Below are 23290 nucleotides of genomic sequence, written 5' to 3' on the forward strand. Positions count from 1 at the left end.
GCTTAATTGCATTTAACTTGTCAAGTACATTTTTTATACATTTTAGCTGCCTTTTATCAAGCTGCATTAAGGTTTTTATCTTGAGTCACTATCCATCCAATCTCTAGGAATTCTATGAGCTTTTACCGCAGCGGCTTGTGATAAAAGAAACCCTAATGCAGCTTGAGAAAAGAGGGCCTTTATCTTTTATCTTTTGTTTTTATACTTTTGCACTTTCATCAGGTTAATTTTTATTGGACACTTTTTTTTCTTCATATTATCTGGTATACACTGTTTGGTGTATTTTGAGAGATTTGTATTTTAAAAAGTGGATTTCCGACATGACACTCTTAAGCCTCTATTAGAAGTGTTAACTCATTAATGAGTAAAAATGCACATTTAGTTGTTTTTCTAAATCTAGTTGGTACTTTTTGTAATATGTAAGGTTTTTGGGTTTGTTTGTTTTTTTTACAATTTGAATTTTTTTTGTGTACACATTTACTATGTTGTTGTTTTTTTTGTATTTTTATGTTTGGGCACATTTAGTATGTTTCCCATCTCTAATTTAAATGGCCTCTGAGGCACATGAGCAACGTTTTGTGGTGTACACTTTTGTAAGCACATCATGGAGGTGAGTTCCTTTTCTTTCTTTCTTTTTCTTTCTTTTATGTCCTTAATTTGCAAATGCCATGGGGTCTGCTAGGGGTGGGCCTGGTTATTGGCTATGTGGTATGTGTGGATGGAGTGCTTGTCCTGATCCTACTGTTTGGTTACGAAGAATACTAGATTGTCAGTGAGCATACCAGAGGAGGGTGATGAAATGATAGGAGGTTTGTGCCAGAAGATGTATGAGGAGAGGCTGGAAGCCCTGAATATGTATAGCCTAGAAGAAAGGAGGGACAGGGGAGATATGATTCAGATGTTCAAATACTTGAAAGGTATTGATGTAGAACAAAATCTCTTCCAGAGAACAGAAAATGGTAAAACCAGAGGACATAATTTGAGGTTGAGGGGTGGTAGATTCAATGTTAGGAAATTCTACTTTATGGAGAGGGTGGTGGATGCCTGGAATGCGCTCCCAAGAGAGGTGGTGGAGAGGAAAAAAACAGTGATGGAGTTAAAAGAAGCATGGGATGAACACAGAGGATCTAGAATCAGAAAATAATAGTAAATAGTAACATTGTAAATGATGGCAGATAAAGACCCGAGTGTTGAAGAACTAAGTCCTGTACTGGGCAGACTTGCACAGTATGTATCTGTATATGGCCTTTTGGTTGAGGATGGGCTGGGGAGGACTTCAATGGCTGGGAGGGTGTAGATGGGCTGGAGTGAGCTTTGACGGAGACTTCAGCAGTTGGAACCCAAGCATAGTACCAGGTAGAGCTTTGGATTCTTGCCCAGAAATAGCTAAGAATAAAAAAATTTAAATTGAATCAGGTTGGGCAGACTGGATGGACCATTCGGATCTTTATCTGCCGTCATCTACTATGTTACTATGTTACTATATTTGACAGAGCTCAGCTTGGTGCTCTCTCTTCCTGCTAGTGATGGACACAACCCACTCTTCTCTAGATTCATCTGCTGTGACTAAATGAAAGAAAATTATCAGGTATGAATCATAATTTTTCCTTGGCTTTGGTAGCTGCTTGTCCAGATCAAATTTATCATCATGCAAGGCCATAATGACAGCTAAACTCAGCCTGTACCCCCTGACTGCCTCCTTGAAGAGGCCCATCAGCAGAGTCCATAGGCATTAGAGGTGTGGTACCTACTGCTTGAGTTCTCTCCACCTCCTAACCTGCTTCTTCTCCATCCAATCTCTAAATCATCACCTCCAGCACCCACTATTGTGCTATAACAGTAGTATTCACTTTCATTCTGGAGGACGGTTAGTAAATATTATTGTGCTGTATAGAAATAATGAGCTGTTTTCTTGTGTTTTTATAGGTTGAAGGTCAGAGGAGGTGTGCTTTTTGTGTGTATACAACAGTGGTATGTGTATTAAATAATGCAATTATTCATTTGACATGTTATAATTTAGTGTTAAAGCACCCACATTGCTCCCAAAAATGTTAATTACGATGTAAGCAAAACTTTGCATTATGTCTGAGGCTTTGTTTACAAACACTGTGCCCCGATGTAATATTTCCCTTCAACCTCCTTTCTGTCTTTGCATATCATTTTCCTAGCTACAATGACAGTACAACTGCTGCTTTCTAACAGAGCCATCAGTACCAGCTATTTTAAATGTGGTATGCCTATCACCGGTGAATTAGCATCTGTCACATTAAATTTAATGCATCTACTTTAGCCTTAACATGCTTTCATGAATAGGCTTCTGTGATTTTTAAATAGTCTTTTGCTATTAAATGATTTGACACATGTGCATAATCATTTGTATACTACCTTAACATTTTGAGCTCAGATAGGGACTCCTACCATACAAATGTAAATTATTATATTAAAACATTTATTAGGTTTCTACTAGGCTTTAGGAGTAAAGGAGAGTAACCTAGTGATTAGAGTACCTGGCTGACAACCAGGGAAGTCTGTTTCAAATCCCACTGCTGCTGCTTCTTGTAATCGTGGGCAAGTCATTCCATGTCCGTTGTCTTGGGTACAAAACCAGATTGTAAGCCATCCAACAGGCTAATGCTTAGAACCTAACACCGGTGCTAGAGGCAGTTGGCACTGGACTAGCATTGGTGTTAGGCTGCACACAATGTTCAGAGGGCACCAGTGCAGGGAATAGCATAGGTACTTCAAGATCAGTGCAAATAATATGTAAATATAGTCAAACAGATGTAAATGAAGTGCTTAGCTATTCCCTCCCAATGCTCAGAAATGGCGCACAAATCATACTCTGCCCTTACTGCAGGAAACCTAACACCAGTTCAGCTCAGAGCTGGCTTTAGGATAGGATTTCCAGGAAACTCATGTATTTAACAGCTTCAACATTAGGGACAGTCCCTCTTCAAAACATTTCTGAACCACTTGAGAAGGAAAATGGTAAAACCAGAGGACATAATTTGAGGTTGAGGGGTGGTAGATTCAGGGGCAATGTTAGGAAATTCTACTTTATGGAGAGGGTAGTGGGGTAGTGGATGCCTGGAATGCGCTCCCGAGAGAGGTGGTGGAGAGTAAAACTGTGACTGAGTTCAAAGAAGCATGGGATGAACACAGAAGATTTAGAATCAGAAAATAATATTAATTATCCCAGGACAAGCAGGCAGCATATTCTTGACTGATGGGTGACGGCACCGATGGAGCCCCGGTACGGACAATTTTAGAGTGATTGCACTCTAAGAACTTGGAAAGTTCTGGTAGGCCGCACCGCGCACGCGCCTTCCCGCCCGACAGAGGTGCGCGGTCCCCAGTTTCTTAGTTTCCGCGGAGCTAAGAAGACGCGTTTCTCTCAACGGCCGTTGTGAGAAAATCTTTTTGATTCTTCCCGCTCGCGTAAACTCGTGAAGGAAATATTGTTTCCTTCCTTTTTTCTTTATTTTCTTTTCTTTAAAAAAAAAACCAAAAAAAACATAATTGGTGTCTACAGTGTCTTGGTCCCGACCATCGAGTGTCTACCTGCACCCGCTGTATGACTTTAAAAAAGCGAACTCTGAAAAATCGTCAAATCCAACAGAGATTGCTTTTTGGTGCCGAAATGTCTGACTCTACGACACCGGCACCGACATCGGCTCCGGCGCAGTCGGCACCCACCTCATCGACGCCACGCAATACCGCGTCGGCGTCGACTCCTTCAGGTAAGCCGGCTAAGGAGCCTTCCCCGTTGGAGCGTCCTCCGGTCTCGGTGGCAGCGAGCCCAATCCTGCTGACCTCGAGGCTCCCACGGAAGCGCTCCGCCCCAATAGAGGTGAGCCCCTCAACATCGGGTTCCTCATCCTCGGGGTGTAGAGCAGCACCGCAGGTACCGCAGAAGAAAAAGGCGGTACCGGTGCCCTCACTTGAAGAACGTATAGCTGCTGTTCTGCAAGTGCAGCTTAAAGAACAGTTGCAACACCTTCTTCCTTCACTCTTGGCACCGAGCCTTCCGGTTCCGGTCCGGTCTGAGCCACACTCAAAAAGTCTAAGGGGGCTAGTGTGTACGCTTCAGTCCCTCCTGGCAGAGAGGGTAAATCCATGGACAAGTTTGGAAAAAGGCTGTATCAGAATGCGATGTTGGCCAACCGGTCAGGAAATTACGCATTCCATTTCTCATTCTATCTAAAGCAGCTTATACAGAATCTGGCTCTTTTCGAGAAATATCTCCCTGACCGGAAGAAATCTGTTTTTCACCAAACTTGTTCTTCTCTTTTGCAGCTTCGTAAGTTCATGGTCAGATCAATCTATGACACTTTTGAACTGACCTCCAGAGCCACAGCTATGTCAGTAGCCATGCGACGGCTAGCCTGGCTTCGAGTTTCCGAACTTGATGTCAATCATCAGGACCGGCTAGCCAACGCACCTTGTTTGGGGGATGAGCTGTTTGGAGATTCCATGGATTCCACTACTCAAAAGCTCTCGGCTCATGAAACTCGGTGGGACACTCTTCTTAAAACTAAGAAAGCAACTCCACCTACCAGGCCTTTTCGTCAGCACTCGGCCTACCAACGAAGATTTGTGGCTCGTCCTTTGCCACAGACTACACAACAGCCTAGACGTCAGAGACAACAAAGACCAGCTGCTAGACAGGCTCAGCAACAGCAGCAGGTGAAACCTCCTCCTTCACAAAAACCTACTCAACCCTTTTGACTTGGTTCTCCTGGACATAGCCAATCTTCCTCCTTCTACTCATCTTCCACAGCCCATAGGAGGACGCCTTATACATTTCATAAGCCGTTGGGAAATCATCACCTCGGACCTGTGGGTCCTCAACATCATTCGCCACGGCTACTCTCTCAACTTTCAGACACCTCCTGCCCAAAGTCTGCCAAGAGAGTCTGCTTTCAACACTCCTCGGTCTTCCCTCCTTCTTCAAGAGGTTCAATCCCTCCTCCTTCTGAATGCTATAGAGGAAGTTCCTCTAGATCAGAGAGGGCAGGGATTCTACTCCCGTTATTTTCTAGTCCCCAAAAAGACAGGAGATCTAAGACCCATTCTAGATCTTCGCGATCTAAACAAATGCTTGGTCAAAGAGAAATTCAAGATGCTTTCTCTGGCCACTCTTTACCCTCTTCTCAATCAAGGCGACTGGCTATGTTCCCTCGATCTCAAAGAAGCATACACTCATATACCGGTCAATCTGGCCTCCAGACAGTACCTACGCTTCATGATCAATCGTTGTCATTACCAATACAAGGTGCTGCCCTTCGGTCTTGCCTCCTCTCCAAGAGTGTTCACCAAATGTCTGATTGTGGTGGCTGCCTTTCTACGATCTCACCACCTTCAGGTCTTTCCTTACCTGGACGACTGGTTAATCAAGGCCAATTCATCTCAGACTGTTCTCCTGGCCACCAACCAAACCATCATGTTCCTTCAACTTCTGGGGTTCGAGATCAATCTACCCAAATCTCATCTCATCCCCACTCAGAGACTTCAATTCATCGGAGCTGTCTTGGACACAGTCCTCATGAAAGCGTTCCTGCCATCCAACCGTCTTCAAACGCTTCAATCTCTGTGTCAGCAGGTGCTTCTACAACTTTCCATCTCTGCCAAGCAAATGATGATACTCTTGGGTCACATGGCCTCCACAGTTCATGTCACACCCTTCGCACGTCTTCACCTGCGCACTCCTCAATGGACCCTAGCTACCCAGTGGTCCCAAGCGATGGATCCTTGCTCACGTCACATATCTGTCACATCATCTCTTCGTCGGTTTCTACAATGGTGGTTGATATCCTCAAATCTATCCAGAGGTCTTCTGCTCCATCTACCTCCTCATCAACTAGTCATCACCACCGACGCCTCCCCTTATGCCTGGGGAGCTCATTTGAACGAGTTCCAAACTCAAGGCCTTTGGACAGCCCAGGAAAAGAAGCATCACATCAATTTCCTGGAACTCAGAGCGATGTTTTATGCCCTCAAGGCCTTTCAACATCTTCTCTTCCCTCAAGTTCTCCTGCTGTGTACAGACAATCAAGTTGCGATGTACTACATCAACAAGCAGGGTGGGACGGGCTCTCGCCTCTTGTGCCAGGAAGCCCAGAAGATCTGGACTTGGGCCATAAATCACCATCTATTCCTGAAAGCTATCTACATTCAGGGAGAAAAGAATTCCTTAGCGGACAAGCTCAGCAGAATTCTCCAGCCTCACGAGTGGACACTCGATCCTTTCACTCTACAGTCCATCTTCGATCAATGGGGCACTCCTCAGATAGACCTCTTTGCAGCTCCTCACAATCACCAGCTGCCCCTATTCTGCTCCAGACTCTACTCTCCTCACCGTCTGGCAGCGGATGCATTTCTCCTCGACTGGTCCAATCTGTTCCTGTACGCTTTCCCTCCTCTACCTCTCATGTTGAGAACCTTGTTCAAGCTCAAGAGGGAACGAGCCACCATGATTCTGATTGCTCCGAGGTGGCCCAGGCAACATTGGTTCTCCCTTCTACTTCAACTCAGTTCCAGGGAACCTTTTCTTCTTCCACTGTTTCCTTCTCTGCTTACACAGCATCAGGAGACCCTTCTACATCCCAACCTCCAGTCTCTGCACCTGACAGCTTGGTATCTCTCGGGCTGACTTCTCATGATACTCTTTTGTCTCAGCCTGTTCGTTCCATTCTAGATGCCTCCAGGAAACCAACCACTCTGCAATGTTACCATCAGAAGTGGACAAGATTTTCTTCCTGGTGTCTTCTTCACCATCTTGATCCCACTTCCCTGGCAGTGGAGACATTGTTGGATTATTTGCTTTCTTTGTCTGACTCTGGCCTTAAGTCTTCTTCCATCAGAATCCATCTCAGTGCCATTGCTGCCTTCCATGAGCCGGTTCATGGAAAACTTCTCTCAGCTCATCCCCTGGTGTCCAGGTTCATGCGAGGTCTTTTCAATGTGAAACCACCTCTTAAAGCCCCTCCTGTTATCTGGGATCTCAATGTGGTTCTTTCCGCCTTAATGAAGCCTCCATTTGAACCTTTGGCTACTACTCCTTTCAAGTTTCTCACTTGGAAGGTACTTTTCCTTATTGCTCTTACCTCTGCCAGGAGGGTCAGTGAGCTACATGCACTAGTTGCAGATCCACCTTTTACGGTCTTTCATCATGACAAGGTGGTTCTGCGTACACATCCAAAGTTTCTCCCTAAGGTTGTCTCTGAATTCCATCTCAACCAATCCATTGTTCTGCCTGTCTTCTTTCCGAAACCTCACTCGCATTCTGGAGAACAGTCTTTGCATACTTTGGACTGTAAGCGGACTCTGGCTTACTATTTAGACCGTACTAAGCCCCACAGATCATCTCCCCAACTCTTTCTATCCTTTGATCCAAATAAATTGGGACGTCCTGTTTCTAAACGTACGTTGTCTAATTGGCTGGCAGCGTGCATTTCATTCTGTTATGCTCAGACCGGACTGACACTGGAAGGTTCTGTCACGGCCCATAGAGTCCGAGCGATGGCAGCATCTGTAGCTTTCCTCCGTTCCACTCCTATTGAGGAAATCTGCAAGGCTGCTACCTGGTCCTCAGTTCATACTTTTACATCTCATTATTGTCTGGATGCATTCTCCAGACGGGATGGACACTTCGGCCAATCTGTTTTGCAAAATTTGTTTTCCTAATGGCCAACCTTCCCTCCATCCCTCTTTTTGTTAGCTTGGAGGTCACCCATCAGTCAAGAATATGCTGCCTGCTTGTCCTGGGATAAAGCACAGTTACTTACCGTAACAGGTGTTATCCAGGGACAGCAGGCAGATATTCTTGCGTCCCTCCCACCTCCCCGGGTTGGCTTCTTAGCTGGCTTATCCTAACTGGGGACCGCGCGCCTCTGTCGGGCGGGAAGGCACTCGCGCGTGCGCTGTGCGGCCTACCAGAACTTTCCAAGTTCTTAGAGTGCAATCACTCTAAAATTGTCCGTACCGGGGCTCCGTCGGTGCCGTCACCCATCAGTCAAGAATATCTGCCTGCTGTCCCTGGATAACACCTGTTACGGTAAGTAACTGTGCTATATTGAACTAGGCCAGTTACTGGGCAGACTTGCACGGTCTGTGTCTGTGTATGGCCGTTTGGTGGAGGATGGGCAGGGGAGGGCTTCAATGGCTGGGAGGGTGTAGATGGGCTGGAGTAAGTCTTAACAGAGATTTTGGCAGTTGGAACCCAAGCACAGTACCGGGTAAGGCTTTGGATTCTTGCCCAGAAATAACTAAGAAGACAAAATTTTAAAAAAATTAAAAAAAAAAAAAAAAATTTAAATTGAATCAGGTTGGGCAGACTGGATGGACCATTCGGGTCTTTATCTGCCGTTAGCTACTATGTTACTATGTTACTATGAAATGTTAGTGGGAAGGAACCAAACCTGCTGGGATGAATCACTACTGCATAGCTGAAGAGGGGCTGTCTTCTTCCTGGCTTCCTGCTCCCCAGTTTGACTGGGCATGCGAACAAGAACTTTGCCCAGTCAAATGAGCTGAATGAAGAGATTTCCAAGAACAAGTGCCTGGGCAAAGTTCTTGTTCGCATGCCAAATCACTTGTTTTTGGAAATCTTTTCATTCAGCTCATTTGGTTAAAAGTGTCTGTGTAAAGAGGTGGTGTTGCTGTTGTTTGTGAAACAGAAGCATCCAGTGAGCATTCAGTGCAATTTAAACAACATGCCATGATAGAATTTCTGACTGTTAGAATCCCTCCAATTGAAGTTCACCACCACATGCAGGTTGTTTATGGTGATTGTGTTTGAGTATTGTGTGTTGCTGTACTAAAAAATGTAAAGATTGTGGATCTAGAAGGGCTGATTTATGCAGTGGGGCAGATTACCCCAGGTGCAGACCATAATGGGGGGGTACTCCCGGGGTCGGCATCATAATCCGGGAACATCACTGTCCTGCTGGTTGGGAGCCTTTATCTCTGCTGGGTCCTGCCTTCATGGGAACAGGAGGAATGCCCAACACTGGCAGAGCAGCAAGTTAAGGCTGCTGACAATGAGAGACTTCTGAACAAACTTCTTACGGCCTGCCAGGGCCTTCCCTCTGCCGCGTCACTGGGAGCAGGCCACAAGACTCTCATGGTGGGATGGGGTGGGGGGGAGGAGTAGCCGGATCCTGAGGTACTGCACAGGTGAATGGGAAGGAGGGATGAAAAACTTTTACACAGGGTAATAGGGGAGAGGGATGGAAAGCTGCTGCACATGGAGGGGGGAGAGAGAATAGAGGAAGAATTGTTGGACATTGGCTGGAAAAGAGGAAGGGAGATGCAACAAAGAGGTAAAAAGGGATGAGAGGGGAAAATCCTGCATATGGTGGAGAGGTAAGAACATAAGAAGCGCCATCTCCGGATCAGACCTTCGGTCCATCAAGTCCGGCGATCCGCACACGCGGAGGCCCTGCCAGGTATACACCTGGCTTATTTTATAGCCAACCATATCTTTATATGCCTCTCTCAAGGAGATATGCATCTAGTTTGCTTTTGAAGCCTAGGACTGTCGATTCCGCAATAATCTCCCCTGGGAGAGTATTCCAGATGTCAACCACTCTCTGTGTGAAGCAGAACTTCCTGATATTAGTCCTGAACTTGTCCCCCCTTAGCTTCATTTCATGTCCTCTTGTCCGTGTCAAATTGGACCATGTAAATAATCTTCTCTATTTTGTCGATTCCTTTCAGTATTTTGAAGGTCTCGATCATATCCCCACGCAGTCTCCTTTTCTCAAGGGAGAACAATCCCAGTGTTTTAAGTCGATCCTCATATTCCAGTTTCTCCATACCCTTCACTAGTTTAGTTGCTCATCTCTGCACCCTCTCCAGCAGTTTTATATCTTTCTTTAGGTAGGGAGACCAATGTTGGACGCAGTATTCCAAGTGGGGTCTGACCATTGCCCTATAAAGCGGCATTATAACTTTCTCCGATCTACTCGAGATTCCTTTCTTTATCATGCCTAACATTCTATTCGCCTTATTTGCCTTAGGTACATGCATGGAGAAGAGAGAAGGGGAAATGTTGGACAAATGGTGGATGACAGGGAGAGATGGTGCATGAGGAGAGAAAGAAATGTTGCACATGATAATAGAGGGGAGGAAGGGAGAGATGCTGCATGGATTGGAATAGAGAGGTTTGACCCAGGTCACAAGGCAGGAAAAGAGAGATAGAGAGATGGTAAACAGTGGGAAAGAAACAGAAATGTTGATATGGCAGTGGAAGGGAAGGTACAGAGATGGAAGATGTATGGTGAGCATGGAGAAAGAAGAAAGCGTCACATGGGCAAGAGACCCAGCGAGCGAGTTAACAGAAGACAAACAGAAACCAGAGCCTGGGATCAATGTGATTTGAATAATAAAACAACCAGACAACAAAAGGTAGGAAAAATAATTTTATTTTCTATTTTGTGATAACATTATGTCAGATTTGAATTGTGTATCCTGCCAGAGCTGGTGTTAGATAACAAGCATGAGCAAGGACCTAAAAGAGAGAGGAAAAGTCTTTTTTGTTTGTTTTGTTTACAGTACATTAGTACAATGCTGGTGTGGGGCTGGAGAGGGAAAAGGAGGATGCGGTGGGTGAAGAGGTTATAAAATAAACCTGCCAGGATGTTTGGAAAAAACGCTCTATTGGGCGAGAAAAGTGAATCGAATCGAAAAAATAGGCTGAATTAAAAAATTTGGGAGTTCTGTTAAGACTCCCTATACTCTCTGGATTTGGAAAGTTTCCTGTCTCAGACATGGAGGAGCAGCAGTCATATGTTATCCGCCTTTTTCAGAGGAATGAGTTATTTCGTCTTACTGATGAAGCCATTTGATCCTTAGTCATGCTCAAGCCTGCTGCCATGGACCCTGTGAAGGAGGATCCTCTGTTGGAGGAGCTTGCGGGGCTCCAAAAGCATTTTCCTCTGCACAAGGCCCTATTTTCCATGATGGTGGCAGAGTGGGAAACTCCCAGCAGCCCATTATACCATTTGCATCTGATGACACGGCAAAGCTCTATTCGTTTTCTAAGGTAGATGCTCTTATCCTGGCAGTCATGAAGGCAACTATGGCCCTTGAAACAGACTGTTCCTCTTCCAGGACAAGTGGGGCTGCATCACCTCAGATCAATAAGTTGTGAAAGTGGTTTAGAAGGGGGTACTCATGAGGGTACTAGCTGGAGTTCACCCATCCAATTCCCAACATCTTCATGACCTCACTGTACTGCTTGGCCTTCAAGGGCAGGCTGTTACTCTTACCCTTTAGCACTTATGCACCCTCAGATTAGTGGAGTCTTTCCCTCTGGCAGAGCATGGTTTGTGTCTGTATTCTGTTTCCAAAAAAAGGAAGCTCCTTCCAGCTCATCCGGACTTCAAAGGGGTAAATGCTTGCCTGAGGGTTCAGCACTTTCGGCTGAAGTTCTGTGCTCAGTTGTTACATTGAATGGGCAGGAGAGTTGTTGATCTCCCTGGTACTCATAAAGACTTATCTCCATATCCCCATTGTGGATCATCAAATGAGATTTTTGTGCATTGGCATGCAGGGGCAGCACTTTCAATTCTTGGCCTTGCCGTTTGGTCTGACTATGGCATTATGCATGTTTTCCAAGGTGGTGGATGTGCTTCTGGGGCTTAAGGTGATACAGTTTCACACTTACCTAGTCAGAATGTGGAACTATTGGCAACTTCTTACAAGCACTTTAGAACTCAATTGAAAACTCATCTTTTTTCTAAATATTTAGCGAACTAATTTAAGTCATCCTTAGGTTATGTTATTTTTAATGTTTTGTTCACCGCATTGAACTTATGGTTATGCGGTTTATAAGTACGATGTTATGTATTGTATGGCAGTGACTCAGTAGGTTGTTCCTTGGGTGAGGGCGCGAAGTGCCCTTTCAAGTGGGTTCTATTATCATGGTGGGTTCTGGGTAATCATAACATTGTGTCTTCTTCTGTTCATGGTCCAAGGCAAAACTCAGTCTGGACTGATGGGACTGTCCGGTTCATCTGTTGAAGGGGTTCCTATGGATCCCTCTCAATGGGTGCTCATGAGCCTCCTTGGTTGGAGGACTCACTGCCTGGGTTGTGTGGTACAGTGCACCTGGTCAAGCCAGGAGGCAACCTGGTCTTTCAGTCATCTGGAGCCCGGGGGGGAGGGAGGAGAATGCTACAGCTGTGGTGTTTATCAACCAGTAAGGTGGTACCCGGAGTCTGGCAGTGGCTCTACATAGAGGTGGTAATTGTGTTAGGCAGAGCTGTATCTCTTGGCCCTTTAAGTGGTCCACATTGTAGGAAAAGACAGTGTGCAGACAGACTTTCTTGCTCGCTGTTTCCTGGATCCAGGAAGAGTGGGAACTGGCACATCAGGCCTTTCACCTCATTCTGGACTGCTGAAGACCCCACAATTTCACTTGATGTTGACTAGAGCCAACACAAAGGTGGAATGCTTTTTCAGTTGGCAGAGGGATCTGGCCACCCAAGCAATTGATGCCCTGGTTCAGCCTTGTTCAAAGTTGGAAACTCCATCTGCCCTCTGTGGAATCTCATAGGGTACCTTCTGTGCAGGATTGCTCATCATCCTCATCTGGTCTTGCCTGTAGCTCTGGGTTGGCCCTGCAGACCTTGGTACATAGATCTTCGGTGTCTGCTGAGGCAAGGACAGGTGGAAAAGGAAGACCCAGATCTCTTTTGGCTTACAGTATGGCCATTGAAAAGAGGCATTTGAAGAAGTGTGGGTTTTCCTCCAAGGTGATGTCTAGTTTCAAGTTTATTAAAAATTTGATTTAATTGCTTATCTTGGTTTACTAAGTGAAATACAATGTAAGAAAATGTGTACAGTTTAAAACAAATTATAGACATTAAAGACAACACAGAAACATTGACTAACTGGCACAAAAGGAAAGAGGGGATAAATACAATCTTTGTAAAGAAAAGGAGCATTAAAGGCAAAAACGAGAAGGAGGGGATGGAATGCATAAAATCAAGTTTGTGTCAGAGGATTTAAAGATTGTAAGCGTCCTTAAATAGGAAACATTTCAGGCTGCTTTTGAAATGGTCTATATTCTTTTCTTCCCTTAGGTATAGTGGAAGGGTGTTCCAAACCTTTGGAGCAATTACAGAAAAAATGTCATGATGACACATACCTATTATTTTTAATGATGGGACAGTCAAATGTTGGTCAATTTAACGAAGTGCACGTGATGGGATGTAAGGAATAAGTAGATTATTTATAAATTGTGGCTCTTCTAATAGAGTTTTAAACGACAATATAATCTTAAAAGAAATTCTATGACTGATTAGAAGCCAATGAGCTTTTTGTAAAAGGGGAGTTACGTGGTTGAATGTTAGCTCCCAATCAGAACTATTTTGTTCATTAACCCTTTAATTGGCAGATGGTGAAATGGATGTTTTATGTAACTTGATGTTGAACAAGAGCAACAATGCCTTGTAATAGGCATTTGGAAATACAGATCTCCCATAAGAGCCATAGAAGACACATGTTGCTTCTGAGCAACAATGCCAAATAAAGGGTTATGCAATTAAATTGCACACAGAAATTGGCAAAAATAGGAAAGAAGGTACCAAGCCTTGGGGTAAGATAGAATAATGCAAGAAGAGGCACTGGAGATGTCAAGACCAACCTACAGTTACAAATACCCCACTAATAGTTTGCACCAAAGTCCAACGATAAGTCCCTGACATACAAAACAAATGTAGTCAATGAGTAATTTTCACATATTGAGTTTCTATGCTCCCTGGTTTATGTTGGGGTCTGGTATGTTTTTGAGTCCTGGTGCAAGGGAGCACCCTGTCCCTTTGGAGGGCTCAGGTTCATGTCCTCCTTGCAGGGTATGACTCATTTTAGGTTTCCAGCAGTGCTGCAGTGAGGTCTGGAAAAGGGATTGGATTTGAACTCCCTGGCAGTCCAGGTGGCAGCACTATCCAGTTTCTTGGGGAATGTGAAGGGGATTTTTCTGGCTTTGCATAGAAAGAGTGCACTTTCTGAAGAGGGTTGTACATGTGGAACCTCTACTTTGTCCTTTTTCTCCATGGGACCTCAATTTAACGCTTCAGAGTCTTGTCTAGAGCCCCATTCAAACCTCTGTGCTTGGCCTTGATCAAGAGCCTCACCCTTAAAATTGTGTTTTTGATGGTCCTTACCTCTGCTGGAAGTGTTTCAGAGCTCCAGGTTCTGCCATAGCTGAACCTTTATCTTTCCTTTCTGGAGGATTTGGTATCTTTGTGGATGGTTCCGTCCTTTCTGCCAAAGGTGATATGTCTATTCCATGTGAGTCAGGAGATCTGCTTACACTCCTTTGTGGAGGAAGGTATGGCTCATGAGGACTGTAAGCTTCACAACCTGGATTTCTGGAAGACTCTCCTGCAGTATTTGAATGGCACAAATAACTTTTCACCTTTCTAACCACCTCTTTATTCTTTTCCTTGACCCTCGGAAGGGTCAGACATCTTTGAAGGTGTCCATTACAAGGTGGGCTAAAGCAGCTATTGACTGTGCCTATATTTGAAGAAAATGACAAGTGCCTTAGAGCCTAGAAAAAATTTTCCTCAAAGCTGAGGAGATTTGTCGGGCAGTGACATGATTGTCACTGTATTCCTTTGTTATGCATTACAGATTAGATGTATTGGCTAGGGACTTCTTAGACTTTGGTAGAGCTGTCATTTGGAACATACTGTTTGTTCAGAACAGTTGAGCTGATGCTAAAGGAGAAATTGTCTTGCCTGATGATTTTTTTTTCTTTAATCAGTGTCACCATTCTGGAATTCTGCACTTGGAAGACCTCGGCCCTGGATTCTGGGTGTTCTCTGTGTTGTTTCAGTTCCTCTGGGGGAAAAAAGAAGCTACTGATTGGCTTTTCCCAGGTGTATTCAGGGTAGCGAGCACCACTCTACTGTAGCTGTTCAATGCAGCTGCATTAGTTGAAGGGTCAAAGGTGAGTTACAAAGGGGCCTTCTGCTGCTTGGGCAGATGCACTGGAATCTTTAAGGGGGCACCACAGCATGTTACCAGTGATGCCACTGGTAGAATTCTGTCTTTTCTGTACCTCCACATGCTGGTAGGAAGGGATAGCACCTGTTGTCAGGTGAGATATAATTTCTTCAGTTTATTGCATTTATAATCCTTAAATAGGGTGTTTTGTCAACAATGTTGATGGTCTTTCTGAAAGGGAACATAAGAGAAGTTATTGGTTTAAAGACATCAATTTTTAATTTAATTTGTATGTTTTCCAACATAGAATATTTTGACAGCTTATTGAAACAATTTTGAAATACTAATGAGTTTTCAAAGCATTGTGCCAACTTACATATCTAAATCGGCTATACTGAAATGCATACATGGGTTGAATGCTGTATAAGCTCCTGAGTTAATATTTAAATTATACACTGTTTATATGTGCAGTTTCCAGCATTTTATCATTGTGTTCTCTCTTTGTTGCGGCCTACTGGAGATTAGCACAGGAAATCTAAGTATTGTGCCTGAGGAGAGATTTTAATAGATTTCCCGGACTTAGAATGAAAATGACAAAAAAATAGAACTATATCTTTTTTTTAAATTTCAATTTTGAATGAAGGCATTTGAAGGGAATACATTATTGTATTTTGCAAATATGATACATCTTTCATATTCCTTGCCAAGTGTAACCCCTGGCGTTATTCTGTTGCTCTTCCAATTTAGCTGGAATACATGAAATTTGCAAAATGTTGATGAATAAAGAGCTAGTGATGATAGTTTGTAGCATGAAGGATGGTACTTTAGGAAAAGTTGTGGGCAGGATTTGTTTACATATTAAGACAATTTGAAAATATTATTTTTTTAAAACTTTTTTATTTTGTCTTTCTCCAGTTCTATGTACTTATCTGTCTTAAATTATGACTGGTTAAGTCAGTTTAAATATTAAAATACTATGACAATTGTCAGTATTAATTATGTATAGTAACTTGAATATTTATTTATCTTTGTTACTTAGACAAATTTAAAGGGTAGCTCTGGTGTATACCTGTAAGGGTGACCGATGAAAGCCAGGAAGTTGTAGGAAATTTTATTATACATGCTGTACACTTTTCAGTCAGTAAGACAGAAAACTCCAAGATAGGTTCTCTGAATCGACGAATTTACTTGGACATCTCTCCTAAGCAAGTAACTAGGACAATAACAGCAGCAGAGGCAGCCAAATAGTATTTATAAAAGTCTCTTTAGCTTTCTCTACTCCTTTTCCTCCCTTTTTCTATCTTTATGTATAGTTTCTCCTTTTACTGTCCCACTATTAGGATAGTGGCAGGTAGTATATACAGTTTTAAAGATTATCACTTATATTCTGTATTAAAGGTGTTGAGAAGCACAGGAAATCTGAGGCTCCAAAATGGCAATTCAGGTAGCTTTATCCTGGTTGGATGGGTTTTGATTCTCGGGAAACATGTATTTCTTTAGCCCCTTGGATGGTTTCAGGATTCTGAAGTGGTAGAAGATGGTCCTGGTTAGCCTGCTGGAGATATTCTAGATAGCAGGGTGGCTAAAAAAAAATCAGTGATTTAAAAAAAAAAAAAAGGATTTTTGAAAAAATTTAAATCAGAAATTTTGATTTAAATTGGATTTTTAAGTAAAATAATTTTTGAGGAAAAATCTATCTAAAAAAGTTAGTTTTTTTCTATTTAAAATAAATTATAGTCCAAAAGTTATTCATCATGAAATAAGGATTAATTTTTAATGTTCGTAGCATGAGGCCGTATATTCATGCATTGAGAAGAGGGAGAAATGTTCTACATAGGGTGGAGGACAGGGAGAAATGGTGCATGGAGGAGAATAGAGAGGGTTAACACAGGGCAAAAGGCAGGGAGAGAGAGATGGTAGGCAGTGGGAAATAAACAAATGTTGGATATGGCAATGGAAGATAGAAAAAATAATTTTATTTTCTACTTTCTGATTAAAATATGTCAGATTTGAAATGTGTATCCTGCCAGAGCTGGTGTTAGACAGCGAGCATGAGCTAGGACCTAACAGAGAGGAAACATTTTTTTGTTTGTTTATTTTGTTTATACTAGAGAGTTGCGCGGGGACAGAAATCCCACCCGTCCCCACTCCCCATAAAAAGCAGCAATTACTTCAGAAAGTTTTGATTTTTTTTTAAAGTCTTAGTTTATTTAATCCAACAATAAAATATAATAATTTTTTAACACCCCTCTCCTCTATAAAAAAATATTTTTAGTAATATGAGTCACACAGCAAGGGTGCATCTAGGAAAAGGCAGCATCATAAACAATGCAGTGAGCATTAGAACATCAGCAACATTCTCTCATGTAGGCAGTGAGCTCAGCATGTAGACACATAGTCTGTGTGCCCACGTGCTGAGACCACTGCCTACATGCCGAGCTCCATGCCTTCATGACAGAAACTGTTGCTGCTGATTCATCAGGAGCTCAGCGCAGTGCCGGATTCATCCCGGAAATTAGGTAGGCCTCGGGATAGGAACTCTGGATCCATCCCTGTGGGAGTCCTGTGGGCCTGGGAGGGGTCCCTGTGGGAGTCCTGTTGACCTTGGGGGGATCCCCATTCCCATGTAGACCTCTAGTTTATACCACCATGCTGGCTTGGGATTGGAGAGGGCAAAGGGATGGGGGTGGGGGGGTAGAAAGGCTACAGAACAAACCCATCAGGATGTTTGGGTAAAAAAAACAAACACTTGGAGGTTACCATTAGGAATTCTCTCTCTACAGTGGATTTTGGTCTTTTCTCAAACTTCAAGGGTAGTTTAATGCTGACGCCAGCAGATCATTTCAGGCACTCATTTGACTTGGTATCTGAGTCCCAAGTCTCAAAACTATGCACAAAATTGATGAGATGTAAATGTACTCTTGATCCTTTTCCCTCTTATCTTTTTGCTAATATTTCACCTCAAGCAATTAATTGGCTGGCTACATTACTATATTATGCTTTAGAAATAGGGTATTTCTCACATGACATAGGTATGATTAGCCTTACCCCTCTCTTGAATAAACCAGACCTTGACCCAACTGTCACTTCCCACTATAGACGGATTGCAAATATACCTCTTCTAACTAAACTTATGGAATCAATTATTGCCAGCCAGCTCTCAAGTTACTTGGAGAGGTTTTCCATCCTTTTACCTTTCCAGCATGGGTTCTGCCCAAATTTTAGCACAGAAACCCTTTTAGTCTCTCTTCTTTCTAAGATCCAGCAGTTACAATCTTGTAAGAAACATGCTATCTTACTTCAGTTCGATTTGTTTGCAGCTTTTGACGTAGTCAATCATTATATTCTGCATTACCTGCTCTCAGACATTGGCCTTGATCAGACTGTCTTGGACTGGCTTGATAAATTTCTATCCTCCTGTTCTTACTCAGTTAATATGGAAGGATCTAATTCAAAATCTTGAGAGTCCTTTGTGGTGTTACCCAGGGCTCCCTATTGTCTCCAATCTTATTTAACATCTACATGAGTACTTTGAAATACTATGACTTGAATATTTGGGAAACTCTATTAAAGTATGCTGATGACATCTTCATATTACTTGAGGTTGATCTTGTTAATCTACCACCCAATATTATCCATTGCATTGCTAAGCTTCGGTCCTGGGCGATGATGGTCTAGATCAGTGGTCTCAAACTCAAACCCTTTGCAGGGCCACATTTTGAATTTGTAGGTTCTTGGAGGACCTCAGAAAAAAATAGTTAATATCTTATTAAAGAAATGACAATTTTGCATGAGGTAAAACTCTTTATAGTTTATAAATCTTACCTTTTGGCTAAGTCTTAATAATAATAATATTGTAATTTATAGCTAAAGAGACATGTGATCAAGAAACTGTTTTATTTTACTTTTGTGATTATGATAAACATACTGAGGGCCTCAAAATAGTACCTGGCGTGCCACATGTGGTCCCCGGGCCACAAGTTTGAGACCACTGGTCTAGATGAAATTGAATGCTGCTAAGACCAAACTTTTATGGATCAGTCCAAAGTTAGATTCTCTTCCCTCAGCTATGACCTTAGACTCAGGAGAATCTCTGAAAATTGAGTTTTACTCGCTAATATTAAGTATTGTTATTGATTCATCTCTTACATTTAAGGATCAGCTAAATTCTCTTGTTAAAAAGTGTTTCTTTAGCCTCCATATCCTGAGAAGAGTGAGAGTGCTCTTTCATCAGCAACACTTCTCTGTCTTGGTTCAGCCAATTATCTTGTCAAGGTTGGATTATTGCAACTCAATATACCTGGATCTCTCAAAGGTCAGTCTGCAGAGACTTCAATTGATACAGAATACCGCTGCCAAGCTCATTTTTGGTAGAGTAAATTCGATCATGTAACCCCATTGCTCAAGGAATTACATTGGCTTCCACTGTATCTTGGAATTCAATTTAAGTGGCTTCGTATTGCATTTAAAATTCTCTTTGGCATTTTTATTAATTTGATTCCTTTAGATTGGAATGTACACAGATCTCATCGCACTAGGAGTTCAAATAAATTAAAACTTACATTTCCTTCCCTTAGGGGTAAAAAAAGATTCAACCACTCTTCCATTTTCAAACTAACTGAGCTCTTTCACTTAAAAGTCTAGGCCTCTTCATTCTATTTCGGAAAGCTCTGAAAATTTTCTTGTTTACTAAACACTTTGGAAACTAAGCCATTCTAGATTACATTCTTCTTCTATATTTATGTGTTATACTTACATTATTGTAAACCGAGTCAAGCACCTTTTTGGTTGAAGACCCAGTTTATAAAATTAAGTTTTAGTTTACTTGATTGGGTGGGAAAATCAAATCGAAAATCAATTCAATAGGTCAAATCAAATCGAAACAAGGAATTTTCTCTGAATTGGACAGCACTACTTACTGCATCCAGACAGCCAAGCCTGGCTAGGAGGTCACAGGTGACATCCCTTACACTGAAAGAACCAAACAGATCTTGCTCTAGGTGAGGTCTCTAGGTGAGACGTACAAATATCTCACGGGGCCATATTGAGGTAGAAGAGAATATCTTTTTTCTCAAAGGACCTACGGCGACAAGAGGTCATCCGTTGAAACTCAAGGGTGGGAGATTTCATGGTGACACCAGTGCAGACATGAAGGCTTCCAAACAAGTAGAGAAGGCCTCATCCAAGGCAAGGCGGATGATGGGATGTATCAATAGAAGCTTCGTCAGCCGTAGACCTGAAGTCATAATGCCACTGTACAAAGCCATGGTGAGACCTCATCTGGAATACTGTGTGCAGTTCTGGAGGCCACATTACCGTAAAGATGTACTTCGAGCTGAGTCAGTCCAGCAAATGGCCACTAGGATGGTCTCCGGACTCAGGGGTCTCTCATACGAGGAAAGACTGGGCAAGTTGCAGCTCTACTCTCTAGAGGAGTGCAGGGAGAGGGGTGACATGATTGAGACATTTAAGTAAGTCACAGGTCGTGTCGAGGTGGAAAACGACATATTCTTTCCTAAGGGACCTTCAGTCACAAGGGGGCACCCGCTCAAACTCAGAGGAGGGAGATTTGGTGGTGACACCAGGAAGTATTTCTTTACAGAAAGGGTGGTGGCTCACTGGAACAAACTACCTGTGCAGGTGATCAAGGCCACTAGCGTGCTCGACTTTAAGAATAAATGGGACATCCACGTGGGATCTCTACGTGGGTCGAGCAGCACTCTGACTTAATGGGGTGGGACAGTAGAGTGGGCAGACTTGATGGGCTATAGCCCTTTTCTGCCGTCATCTTTCTATGTTTCTACTTAAGAGTCCCAAATGAGGAATGAACTTGAAGCTGGAGCTGATGAGTACTTACTACCTTAAGCAGTAAAGGATAATGCGCCCACCCAGGACTTATCTTTATTCTGTCCTATAAGGAAATATAGCACTCAGGTAGCACAAAGAAATGTCAGTTATTTATTACCATCTGTTAGACTTAAGGAGAACCTCAGGGTTTAATTTTTACCCCAACGTACATGCTTTCTGAAAAATTGTACACTACTAATGATACAGCTCCCAAAATGAAATAATAATAAAAAAAAAAGTAAAGTAAAAAAATCCTGATAAAATTTTTAGACTGCACACATCTATTGTAAACAGGGTGTTCATGAGCTTTTGCTTTTCATATAGCTTTGAAAATACAATCTGTGAGTCCTGATCCTGCCCAAAAGATGCTTACTTAGAGAATGTTTCTCCCAAATGCAGCAAGGAGTATATACATACTTAGGAAGAAGTTTTCAAAAGTTATTTACTCTGGCAAACGTTAATTCATCCAGATGAAAGGACTGTCAGAAAATCAATCAACTTTTGTTTGCTAAAAGTAGCTTCGGGGTTGTTTAACACCCATACAATTTTAGTCAGTCAAGGTAGGGGGAGATAGTTCAGGGGATGTGATTTACATATATATATATATGTATAACATTTTTAAATATACCTATATTATTCCCAGTAAGATTTAACCTGCTCAAAAACCAGTGTAGACTGGGTACATTTTTTAAAGGAGATGTATACATGGAATTTACTTTTGGAAAGTATCTACAGACTTTGCTCCTGGATAGGCTGTTTTTAAAATTGCTCATTTAAATATATTGAAGAAAGGCAGTTTAAAGTGCCTGTCTAAAACCACTTATGGGACCTGAAAAAATGTTAATATATGGACTTGTTTTATTCATTTCTAGAGCCCTTCTCGCCTAAACCATGAATCTGCAGAATGCTGAATCATCTTTCAAAGTATGATTATCTTTAATTTTTTGGTTTGTCTTATCCAAACTTCTTACGGTATGGAAGTACCTAATCTAAAGATGTCTAACAGCTAAGGTAAACAAACTATAAGAATTGCCTTCATGGTTAGATCAAAGGTTCATCTAGTCCAAGATCCTTGCTTGAACAGTGACTAAGCCAGATCACATGTATTGGGTGGAATACCAAGCAGTTGCAAGATTCCATGCCACTGACCTGACCTCCGGGGATATGTAGTGGCTTTCCTTGGATCTACCTTGATAACAGATTGTAGACTTTAGGGGATAGGATCATAGGTGGTTGGTAGCTCAGCAGTTTGTGGAGGCTAAGTAGGAAGGGTTGGGAGCAGGTCCTTAGTCTATATACATACTGTATTGTATCAAATGCCAAAGAATAAAGTGTTAAAAAAGTAAACTGTACAAACTTCAATAGATTTATGTAGAGAGGTATTTTCGAAAGGATGTCCAGGTCATAGCATCCAAAATGGATGTCCATCTCAAAAATATTTTCCAACGTGATATATGCCAATATTTCTTTTTGTTTTGTAATCGTGAACCTTCCAGGAACAGAAAAATACCTGCTGTATCTGAATGAACACCACTTCAATAGTCTTCAGGCTTTCGGGTGACTTATACTGTATATTTAGGTACAGTAGATATTTTTCTGTTTCTTGGAGGGCTTGTAATACAGAGTTAAATTGAAATTTGAACCCGAGTTCCAAGTCCACTGCAGTAATCACTAGGCTACTCCTCGCTTTTGCTTTCCTGCTTTGCTAAGAAAGCCCATAACACCTGAAGCTGTTATAAAGCCTACTGTCCCCTTTCAGTCTCACTTTCAAGGGAGAGGGAGAGGGACAGCAACCACTCCTTTTCTTCTCATGCTGGATGCACGTTTGCACTTTATATTTATATATTTATTTAATGCTATTAGTCAAACGTTTTGAAATAAGGGTAATCATGATGTACAGGGCAGGATTTATTTAGACCTTCGGGTCTGGTGCTAGTCACCTATGAACACCTGCTCAGGGCTTTTGGTCATTCGTAGGGATAATTGAGCCCGTACTGAAATCCCCTTATCTAATCATTGAAATTTTATTGCACGTGTCATCCTTGTGCTGGGTACAAAAGGGTTTTTTTTTACTAATTTTTCAATCAGAATTTTCACATTATTGGTAATTTATAGTTTTTGGTTTTTTTGAAACCTATTCGGACTAAGGAAGAGTCATACCTTAATTCCTCCAGTGGTCAGATTCTCAGTAGGAGCACATTTTTGTACCCTGACATTACTGAAACAGGTCTAACTTAGGAGGTCCTTTTTTTTTTTTTTTTTTTACATTTGGGACGTTTTTAACCATTCAGTAATTGCAGTTGGATGTCCTGATTTTGAGCCCTCCCTAGTCCTGCCCAAAACATGACCCCTAGCTATTTGCACATACTTCAGCATTGGACGTCTCTTTTCTGCTTTTGAAAAATGGGGAATTCCTATGAGATCGGAACTCTTACCGCTGCGGCTGGCAATAAAAATTGCCAATGTAATTTCATAAAAGGGG

The 23290-nt window shown here is 42.3% G+C and overlaps 1 protein-coding gene across 6 annotated transcripts in view; it reads left to right on the plus strand.

The window, feature by feature from the left end:
• Positions 1-23290, plus strand: part of CTBP1 (C-terminal binding protein 1) — a 646630-nt gene that overhangs the window by 347342 nt on the left and 275998 nt on the right. For all 6 annotated transcript variants that reach the window (XM_033951334.1, XM_033951361.1, XM_033951324.1 and 3 more), the window contains 2 exons: positions 1927-1971; positions 21681-21732. In XM_033951334.1, the coding sequence (XP_033807225.1) occupies positions 21700-21732 (33 nt within the window). In that variant the 5' untranslated portion in view covers positions 1927-1971; positions 21681-21699. The remainder of the gene's footprint in view (positions 1-1926; positions 1972-21680; positions 21733-23290) is intronic.

This window comes from Geotrypetes seraphini, chromosome 1 (assembly GCF_902459505.1).
Source record: "Geotrypetes seraphini chromosome 1, aGeoSer1.1, whole genome shotgun sequence".
Taxonomy (NCBI): Eukaryota; Metazoa; Chordata; class Amphibia; order Gymnophiona; family Dermophiidae; genus Geotrypetes; species Geotrypetes seraphini.